The 11414-nt window shown below is 37.0% G+C and overlaps 1 protein-coding gene across 1 annotated transcript in view; it reads left to right on the plus strand.

Moving 5' to 3' along the window:
- Window positions 1-11077, plus strand: part of LOC124644240 — a 34514-nt gene extending 23437 nt beyond the window's left edge. The window contains exons 20-29 of the mRNA XM_047183489.1: window positions 1378-1504; window positions 1906-2003; window positions 2363-2575; window positions 3032-3170; window positions 5557-5781; window positions 6304-6411; window positions 7758-7884; window positions 8314-8428; window positions 9056-9178; window positions 9685-11077. Coding sequence (XP_047039445.1) covers window positions 1378-1504; window positions 1906-2003; window positions 2363-2575; window positions 3032-3170; window positions 5557-5781; window positions 6304-6411; window positions 7758-7884; window positions 8314-8428; window positions 9056-9178; window positions 9685-9841 — 1432 coding nt within the window. The 3' untranslated portion in view covers window positions 9842-11077. The remainder of the gene's footprint in view (window positions 1-1377; window positions 1505-1905; window positions 2004-2362; window positions 2576-3031; window positions 3171-5556; window positions 5782-6303; window positions 6412-7757; window positions 7885-8313; window positions 8429-9055; window positions 9179-9684) is intronic.
- The last annotated feature ends 337 nt before the right edge of the window (window positions 11078-11414 follow it).

An 11414-nucleotide genomic window follows, 5' to 3' on the forward strand; every position in this document is an offset into this window, starting at 1 on the left:
CTTTCACGTCCAAAACATTGAACTGATTTTAATAAAATTTGGTACAGAGATAGAGTTGACCTTGAGAAAGAACATAGGATAGTCTTTATCCCGGACTTTTGAAGAGTTCTCTTGGGAACGCGATATAACCGAACTAGACGCGGGCGAAGCCGCGGGCGGAAGCTGGTATAAAAAATTGGGAATGGCCGTTAGCCTTTTTCCAAGTATGGGAGTAGAGGTCAGCTTCGAATCTAACTAGATGCAGCTGAATACCAGTGTGCCACATGGAGCGATTGCCTATCTGACGTCATCAACCCAGTTACTTGATAACCTGATATCCTTTAATGAGACTAATTGTCGGACTAAGGTCTGCCTAAAATGTCCATAAATGTAATACAATACAATTTATATTTTTTTCTGTTGGTAACAAACAACTCTCTAACAGCTATGTAAAAATTGTATTTTACGAGTTTGCACAACTTATAATTGCTTATTTGTGTTAAATTGCACTAATATATGTCGGCAATGATCGGTGGCACAATGAAAACAGATGTTGCAACCAGTTACGGCTCTGTGAATGTGTTTAACACCACATTTCATCTGTGTGAAAAAAGTCGTCGCTGAGTGATGCTTAGTCAGGATTGCGATTAGTCACGGTATGAATTTATTTACGTTTACCTCCACTTTTTATTTTATTTTTGTGACTAATCCTTCTGATTATGATTATGGTTCCTTTTTTTATTTATTTTTTTAGTTATTTTTAGTAGTTTAGTAGTTTTATTATTTTTTGTCTTTAGAGCATAAATGATTTCATACCGATCGACACCCGCAACTCCTCATAGGTCCAGTTGAAAACCAGCGTCAGACACTAGCTGTCTGGCATAATGCTGAACTGGACCTATTTGGCACAACCTTTTATTACTTTTTTTTTAAATTATTATTCTATTTTTTTTATTTATTTGTGTATGTATGGCTTGTGTCAATAAATATCTTTTCTTTCTTTCTTTCTTCTTTCTTCTGTTTGTGTTAAGGTAACATACCTTTCAAAATCAACAGAAAAAATAAAACCATTTGCCTAGCCATTTCCCTATGATCCTATCAATTTTTCCTTTAATGTGTTTCCTATCAATATAACATCCCTTCTAAAACACGGAGGACTCCTCATGATAAGATGGTCCCCTATCCACGGACTGACCTTGGCGGTTGTTTAACCTTACGGTCAATCCGCATGGCTTTAATTTAGCCACGAGCTCTTAAAGCATTATTTAATTCTTATATACCCAACAATCAATTCTTTGTAAACATTCCATATGTTATACAGGTATATTTTACAGTCTTGAATCAATATGGACCCTATAGAGCACAGCTTAAGACTATACCTATATGTTCTATTTCTAGATTGACCTGGCCAAACCCTGGTGCTCAACAAGGGGGCGTGGCGATGCACTCACGCGCTCAGATCGCAGTAGAGACATCTGCATTGAAGTCTACCTCCACGGTTACAGCTGGGGACAATAGTTTAGCTGTAAGTAATAACGATAATTTGTTTAAGTCACTTGAAAAGTTAACTACATATTGTTCAAGGCAATGTTTAAGACATCATTGCACCATTTTGTTCTTCTAAGAAGTCAAATCGCCAATTTGACCAAGACGCAACGTTACAAATCACCCTGAGGTTCTCATCTATTAAGATTTTCAGTATTTTGTGACAGTATTCAAACATGACTTAATCTGCTATATTTTGCGGCTCAGATTCTTGCTTGCAATCCGCATCTTTATTGGTTTATCCGTTTAAGAGTTACGATGCAACTGATGGACTCATATAGCGGTCAAAAATTATTTTAGAACAACATTAAAAAAAATATGACCATTCTCCTTTTTGGGAAGGTGGTTAAGATTAATATTAATAAGTGATCTTTTTTTCAGAATCTCGACAACAAGAGTGTGTTCTTCGACTGCGAGCGACCAATGACGGGAGCAGAAGTTTTGGACAAGCTTTTTACATCACAAAATAATCATTACGAGTAAGTTGAGTTAGCGAGATAGTAGTCATTGCTTTTGAATGGCTAACAAGTTGAGAATGGAATTCTTAAATCTTTACAGTATAGCTTCGGGAGACAAAAACATTTTTTCGATCCGACCCTTTTATTGTAAAAAATAACTCAAACTTTTAGAACAATGAGAAGAAATTAAAAAGTAGGAATTTAAGCCACTGGTAAATTGTATTTTACGCCATCTATTCTCAGCACTGTGAGTGAAATAGATGGTACTCAGTTGCATCCAGTTAGACTGGAAGCCGACCACAACATTTTGCGAAAAAGCTAGACAGATGAATGAAATATCATGTGTGACAGTACAACTTATCTATCTCTCTCTGTTCCAGCTTCCTCACCTCAATCCAGCCATCCCTCATCATCTTAAACAGCATACTCCTGTTCACCTCCCCCCCCTCAGGGTCCTGCGGCCTCATACTCCCTCCCCAGCATCTGATGAAGACGGAGAATGATGTGCTGAGGCTGAAGGTTCAGGTCAACAAGATGAACGTCAATGAGGACACCACCAAGTTTGATCTGTCTATGCTGTTGAATTATTTCAGGTAATCTATGAGATTTTTTTATAACGAACATATTTTTGGTATTTGGCACTTCTCCATTGATCTTGTGGTCGTAAAGCACGACTGCTAAAATAACAAAATCTGTAAAATCTTTGCAATCTGTAAAAAGTGTCCTAATCCTTATTAGGACACTTTCACAAAGTAGCTCAGAGTCTATAATTTAGTGGTAATACAACCCAGACTCTCATAGACCATATTCCTGACTCCGAGCTGCTTTGTTAAAGTTTCTTAATACCCATCAAGTGATTTCGGCCTGACCCGAGAATTGGTCTATTATATCAAAAAGACAGTAAATTAATGCACTTTCCCAGGAGCAATTTTTACTTCCTTGTATGTATTTATAAAACATGGTCTTAAAGAAGTACCGGCTTTAGTACTGGTTTCTCGAACCAAGTTAAAGCTCAAAATCTTTCTTTAAAACATATTTTTCTCTTCCAGCCGAGAAGAACCAAGGAAGGTATTCTTCGAAATGGAAGCGGTCACCAAGATCGAGACGACAGGAGGCAACGCGAACCTTCAGCTCACTATCCATGGTCTTCAGCCGAGCGCTGATAATGTCACTAGGAAGGAATGGACGGTGAGTATCTTATTCATCATCTGCCTAGCCTTTTCCTAATTATTTTGGGGTCAGCTTCGAGACTAATTGGATGCAGCTTAGTACCAGTGTAGGAGCCCTAACGGGACTTCATAAATAAAACGTTGTGCGGACTGTATTACATAGGCTTTTACTGCCGTTAAAATTACAATATCAACAAGAATACAGGTAAGTGCCCGTGGTCAAGCGCGTCGCGGAGAGAAGTGAAGGGAGCGCGGCCGCGGGCTCGCCAGCCGGGGCAGCCCCCGCCCCGGCCTCCGCAGCACTCCCTTCGGTCGCCATCGCGGTTGCTCGCTGAGGTGCGCCGACATACTCCCCGGGTTGAAGGACCAAACTGTAGGAGCCCTAACGGGACTTCATAAATAAAACTTTGTGCGGACTGTATTACATAGGCTTTTAATGCCGTTAAAATTACAATATAAACAAGAAAACAAGTAAGTGCCCGTGGTCAAGCGCGTCGCAGGGAGAAGTGAAGGGAGCGCGGCCGCGGGCTCGCCAGCCGGGGCAGCCCCCGCCCCGGCCTCCGCAGCACTCCCTTCGGTCGCCATCGCGGTTGCTCGCTGAGGTGCGCCGACAACCAGTGTGTTACATGGAGCGACTGTCTATCTGACATTTTCAACCCAGTTACCTCTATGTAAATATTCATTGATTAGTTAGATTGGTAATCAGGTTTTTTTGGCTTCTGTCTACCCGTAACGCCTGCCAAAGATGTTCTAATGACAGTCGGGACCCATTCTGTTAATGTGCCTTCTGAAACACGAAAGTTAGGCAAAGAAAACTGTGTGTCTTTTACAAGCAAACTTCTAGCCTTCTAAATATCATAAAATTCGACCCCAACATAAATATGTAGTTGGAGAAACTCTAGGCAGATTTTCTTTATGTATGTAATTCGAAAATTACGTTACACGTCATGTGGAAGCTATCCAGATCGCTTTATTTACCTAGACATTTATGGAACAAACACATTTTCAATTATTATATTTTTGAGGATATAACTTAAATATTGATAACAACAATCATCCTACTAATATTATAAACGCGAAAGTTTGTATGTATGGATGTATGGATGTTTGTTACTCTTTCACGCAAAAACTACTGAATGGATTTTAATGAAACTTTACAATAATATAGCTTATACATCAGAATAACACATAGGCTACAATTTGTAAACATATTGTTCGAAATACTAAACCTGCGCAGACGAAGTCGCGGGCACCAGCTAGTATTCATATAAAAATTATGCTATGTAATAGCCAGTAGCCAGCCTTTTGGTCACGATTGTCCAAATCTGTCCCCTTTGACAACATACTACCATAAAAACCATCTATAGAGGTAAATATGTATATCACCAAGGAAGTAGTCACGTCAGTTCCACACAACCCCATGGGAACCACCTTATGGGGGTGTGTAAAAGGAACTCCGTGTAGCTGTCAGGTGTATATTTAGATACCATGCAGCGTAAATGTCTTACAGACAGTGTATGGTATGCAACAATGTATGGGAAGGTATCATGTATTTTTGATGTAAAATGAGACAGTTATGATAAATCTGTTATGACAGTTATCTGAGTCGAACGAGCGAAATCTATGTTTCTATATTAATAAACTTAAGAGGAATCATTTTTTGTTTGTCCCCTAAGAGTACCTGCACTGTGCAAATCAAATCATTTTATTATTTGGGTATGAGGTTACAGGTCTTATTTTATCAGTTTCAGACTTACTAATTTGCCTGAAATTGTTCCGATGGTTGACAATTTCTTTTTAAAGAAAATCTTTATTGCAATCAAAGTTTTCAGTCGGTCTGATACCGGCTAAGTACCTGATCTTTATAATTTTCGTTCTACCTACCATTTATCTTCATACTGATTTATGAGCCCAAACAAACTATCGGCCGACTAAAGGTTCATAGTGTGCGGGTACTCTTACAGCCAGTTTCTTCATCAAAAGTTAAAGCCAAAGTAAAAGTCAAAGTAATGTCTAAAGTAAAAGTAACGGTCAAATTCAATTTTGCTATTAGTTTTGCTGTCACTTTAACCTTGAAAAAACGTATTTGACCGTTACTTTTACTTTAGACATTACTTTAACTTTAACTTTTGATGAAGAAACTGGCCGTTAGTCGTCGCCTCGGCAAACGTAGTGTAGGACGTCCTCAGGCACGGTGGAGTGATGACTTGCGCAAGACGGCTGGCAGGAGCTGGATGCGAGAAGCCGAATATCGATCTCAGTGGCGGCTATGTCCAGCAGTGGACTGCGATAGGCTGATGATGATGATTACTTAGTAGACTGTATTTCCAGAAAACTAAAAATGGTTTCATCTTCACAATATAGTATAGGAGTATATATCACATTTTTCATTCCTCCCTCCGCAGATATGCCTCCGAGAACAAGACATCAGCCACGCAGCCTCAGACCAGGACATATCCATTCACCCAGCTTCTTACGAAGGTCACCTGACCTTGACCTACTCTGGCAATAAGAGCGACTGCTTCGAGTCCGGCCCTGCTTCGGAATTGACCTTGAAGTATAAGGGGGTGCCACAGAATTTGTATGGAAAGTTAGAGAGGTATTTTGAGGTCAAGATTTTTGGTAGTAATGTGAGTATAATATTGTATTTTTTTAAATTATCTTTTACTTTTGTCCCTGGAGAACCATTGGCAAAAACTGGATACAGAGTAGGCTCTGTGACTATCAGTGTACAATTTAGTTCGAATCCGTGTTAACTGTGGCGTGAAAGCCTGATAGATATAGTAAGTAAAAGGATTTATAAGTCAAAATTTTTAGTCAAAAAATGTTGAAAGGATTTATAATCCTTTTTCCAGTGTTCTTGATAAATTGGAGTTTGTCATTTTGTTTTTGAACATTAAAAAAAAAAGCCAATTTCTACTACTTCATAATCCAAGGCCCGAGTTCACCTACAACATAAGCGTCAGTTTTCTTGAAACATCTGTTTACTATTTTTTACGTTCAGTTTTTAAAGTTTTAAGAAAACTTACTTTTATGTTGTCGGTGAACTTGGGCATTAATCTTCTATTTCTGAGTTGGTTAACAACTTCATAATATTCATCCTTTATTTATACTATTTCAGTTTGTCCTAGCAATAATATGTATTCTTACAGCTATCAGAAATGGGTATCCTGGAATCAGACATCGTCACCCAGACAGCGTTAGGTCAACTGCTTAGGAGTTACAGCAAAGAACCATTGAATGTCACTGCTGTTATCAAGGTAAATCTTCATCATATGCCTAGCCTTTTCCCAACTATGTTGGTGTCAGCTTCCAGTCTAACCGGATGCAGCTGAGTACCAGTGTGCCACAAGGAGCGACTGCCTATCTGGCTTTCTCAACCCAGTTACCCGGGCAAGACTGATTGTCAGACTTAATAGCTTCTGACTATCCGCAGCAACTGCTAAAGATGTACTTAAACAAATCTACCAACAGTAACAGTAAAAATAAAATCATTTGCCTAGCCATTTCTCTATGTTGGAAACGATTTCTAGGAAAACCTTATGAAGAAGTTATAAACTGTTTAGATTTTAATTTTGCATGATTAAGTGTGCTTCCCGTGTGAGCAAATCAACGTGGACTACTTCAAAAGAATCGACTGTTTGTTGTTTATTGAAATTCTATCTCTAGTAAACGATTCAACGGATAAGTTATTGAAATCCGCAGCTAGTCAAGACAAGCTTGTAACTTGACAAACATCAGAAACCATATTTGGGGTCTGTAATACTCTTTTAAATATTCGGTCTTTCAAAATACTCATGTTGCTGGCCGAATCATGTCAAAAAAAATCAATACAGCCATTAAATGATTGAAAAAAAAAAACTTAAAAAATAAAATTTTAATGGCATCTTAACATTTTTTAAGGCAATAACGGCCAGTAATTGTTGGGTCTTTAATAATTCTCTTTGAAGCTAACCTTCATGGAGCTATATCTATAGAGTAATATGGAACTACTTACTGATTTTTGATACGTAGTTTTAATTTTTCCCCGTTTTTATTATTTTTGTAAATATGTATGTATCTAGATTTCATTTGTGACATAGAGATGTAGTTGTAGGAATGTAAATTTCATTGTAAAATTAAAACTCCTGTTAGTAGTTGTATAGTCAATAACAATTCTTAAAAAAATATTTTGTTGCATCTCCTGTACACACCTATTTTCTTCCTTTTTAGGGTTCCGTACCCAAAGGGTAAAACGAGACACTATTGTTTTCGCTCCTCTGTCCGTCCGTCCGTCCGTCCGTCTATCACCAGGCTGTATCTCATGAACCGTGATAGTTAGAGAGTTGAAATTTTCACAGATGATGTATTTTTGCTATCAACAAATACAATAATGAAAACTAGATTAAATAAATATTTTGGGAGGCTATCATACAACAAACGTGATTTTTTTGCTCATTTTCTAAATAATGGTACGGAACCCTTCGTGTGCGATTCCGACTCGCATTTAGACGTTTTTTTTTTAATTAGTAACGAGACTGAATAAAAAAGATTGTGTTGCCTCTCATAAACACACGTATTTCCTTTCCTCTTCTTCCTTCTTTCTCTCAATCAGCTTTCTTTCCAGGAACGTAACGGCTTAGCATCAGTGAGCGTGAACAAGGGTGCTGACATGCAGTTCAAGTCTGATAACTTCGCGTGGTTGTTAGACAGCTGGACAGATATGCAGATTATGAAGACTCTTGGGTTGTACCGTAAGTCAATGACATTTAGCTATGTAGCTTTTGCCTGAGATTTCAGGAGGTGAAACTTTCTGAACACACGTACATTAACACAAATATATAAGTACTCAGTTGCGCCACTTCTTCTTCCCAGCAATAACACATAAGAAGTGTGTGAAAGGGTTTTGGAGGCTATCTTTGGTTTTGACTTCGAAATATTCTGATTATGTTATCAGCCGAATTTTAGTAAACATGGTTGACTATAAGTTTGGATTATTTACCGTGATAATGCACGGATTCTAGTGCATAATATATCCTTCTCACAAGGTTTCATTTTATTTACCTTTTCATTTGTAAAAATGCAACTAGTTTTTCAGGTGTTACTTGGAGGTAGCTTGCGTTATAATTAAATATCGGAAACTATTGCGTGTTCTCAAATATATACTGTCTTCTTCTTTTCAGGTGAATGTCGCGTCCAAGAGAATTTGGTACATCTGCTGTTTGGCGGGGAGGAGCACGTCATGTCTTCAGATTGCCACGAGAACGTCGTGCTAGCTGATTGCACTGAGAGACCTAAGTGTGTAACAAGTTCTCATTAATGATTTTAGTAATTATTATAACTAAAAATAACTTATATATTATCATATCACTGCCAACCGAGAGCGTGACCGTGCGGCTGGCAGCATTGCCAATTGCCACATAGTATGGTAATGCTAAACCGAATTGGTCGAAATGAAGACTGATCACGGCAAACAAAAAAATAATATATTTAATAATGCAACTTAAAAAAAAAAATCATTATGTAACAATATATTTTTTTCTGACACTTAAATAAAACTACTATTACGGATTTTTGTCGCGGTTATCCTACTAATATTATAAACGCGAAAGTTTGTATGTATGGATGTTTGTTATTCTTTCACGCAAAAACTACTGAATGGATTTTAATGAAACTTTACAATAATATAGCTTATACATCAGAATAACACATAGGCTACAATTTGTAAACATATTGTTCGAAATACTAAACCTGCGCAGACGAAGTCGCGGGCACCAGCTAGTATTAATATAATATAATCCTGACGTTGTGGATCTTTTACAGTCCGTGACAAATACTTTTGATCAGCTTGCAAGAGGTAGTTCTTTCAGATCGCGAGTGGAACAACACAAAACAGCCAGTTATAAATACAATTTTTTTCAACAGGTTTGCGGTAATTCGAGAAAGAGGCGGAGTCAAAGTATATACAGGAGGATTCTACGTGTTGATAACGTCAGAGGAAGATCAGAAACCTACGGTAGACTCCAGCCATGGTGGTAACCATTTCTGGTGAGTTTCATCAATATTATCTCAGCTAAGAGTGAACTGATTACTTGTAATCTGCCTAGTATTTCCCCACTGTGTTGGGGTCGGTTTAGACTTTTAGAGTCACAGTACGTAGTCACGTAAACAGATGCAGCTGAGTATCTGTGTGCTACAAGGAGCGACTGCCTATCTGATCTTCGGAACCCAGTAACCAAGGCCAACCAGATACTCCTTGGTAAAACTGGTTGTCAGATTTTTCTTCTGACTACCAAAAAGGCCACTCGGCCACTACTGATTGCCCACGTCAAAATTTAATAGTTGTTCTAAGAAAAACGTAGTTTTGTGTTGCGGTGAACGTTTTTGTACATACGGTATATACTCGTACAGTTCGTTAGTGCGGTATTATCTCAAATTTGGCTGAACCGATTTTTATGACCTTTTCAGCACAGCACTTGTCAGACTTAGGAGAAAGTTTGAGGAATATTACTGAAGTCAGTTATTTATATGATTAATGTTTTTTTTTTGTTCAGGATTTCCCGCATCAGAAACACAGTGAAGATAGTGTCCCGACTCACAGACCTTCAAGTGTACTACAACAAGGACGAGCTAGTTGTGCTAGTGCCACATGTATATCTAGACACCGTTTGCGGATTATGCACGAACATACAAACATATAATGTTTGCTAGTTATTCTTGAGGTATTTTTGTAACGGAGTCATTTTGTAAAGTTACGTTTTGAATGCCAATGGCCGACCGCACATGCCGCGACTGTATTAAATCGACTACAGCTGAACTACTGGTTTGCATGTATTTACATGAAACTGTTTTGGATCGAAGCGGCAGTAGCACGTGCATATCGATTGTTTTCATACAGTCGTGGCATGTACAAGAAGATCCCATCCTTACCTATTTTTTTTTAAATTGCACTTTCTTACTTTTATTTACATAGATATTTACAATACATATTTACAATAAATATCAAAAACTATCCTAGTAAAACAAAAAACTAAAAAGCGTCAAAAAATTCGTCCCCATCGCTGTCAACTGGGAGCGTGCCCAAGAGGCTGGCAGCATTACCTCGTTGGATCGCCATGCTGATTCTTTGTCCTTACCTATTAATATTATAAATACGAAATCAAATTCAGAATCATTAAATCAAAGTAATGAATTCGTCACCGTGAAAAAATTAGTACCTACCTACTATATGTTTTAAGACTTCTTTTTCTCCAGGTGGGGTAAGTAGACTATATAAGTAGTTCTCTTGGGTGGCGGTTGGAACCGTAGGGAACAGCTTGTAGGTATCAAAAAATATGCAATTTTAATATTGGTGCTATAGTAGAAATAATTAATACTTTATTAATAACATGCATAAAAGTTAAGATTTTGAAATTAAAATAACTTCACAGACAGCATTTATTTCTCTCGGTATTATTTTACTGTTCACTTTTATTTTAGTTTTAAGTTAATTTTAAGCAAATAATGAACACTTTTTAGTTTTGTCGACGAATAAAAGCTTGCAACTTTTTATATTTTTCACTGTATTTAAAAAAAGAACATGACAATAGACATGGTGAAGTAAAAATAGTAATGAGTTCGTATTTTAGATAACTCTAAAATAATTTACACGTTATTTTTATTTTCTCTCACAAACAAATAAATGACGAAGAGACAATTGATTCTTATGTTATGTCAGTTTTTTACATAAATGTACATCTTATATATCAGTGCATTTTTAATGTTTTGTTTCAAAAGAAAAAGTACGTGTCCGATATTTTTGCCAATCTAAATTGCGGACTAATTAGAATCCCTATGTTTTAACCGTATCATCACGCCTGTTAAAAATGTATAAAACCTAACATATTATAGAGTATGATAACTATTTTTAACAGTAATTTAATGAAATAAATTATATTTTGAACGATATTTTTGTTTCATTTTCTAAAGATATGTTTGCCGAGTGGTGTAGTCCAATAAGTGGGTTAGATATCTAAACAAATACATAAAATGTTTTTTATCATAGTTATCTGAGTTTTGATATTTTTTACTTAATGAATCTCAAAAAACTCAACAGAATAAATAACCAAAAACAAAAATATGTGCCAGTACTTTTCCTCAGCTACAAAAATATAAACCAAATAGGTCGGAAATTCAACTCGAATAAACAATGTGAGTCTTAGCAAAATAACCCCTTCACATATTTTTTTAATAGAGCGAAAAATTTCTAATACTTTGATCATAGGCGTGCGAAGCCATCGACGTG

This window comes from Helicoverpa zea, chromosome 29 (assembly GCF_022581195.2).
Source record: "Helicoverpa zea isolate HzStark_Cry1AcR chromosome 29, ilHelZeax1.1, whole genome shotgun sequence".
Taxonomy (NCBI): Eukaryota; Metazoa; Arthropoda; class Insecta; order Lepidoptera; family Noctuidae; genus Helicoverpa; species Helicoverpa zea.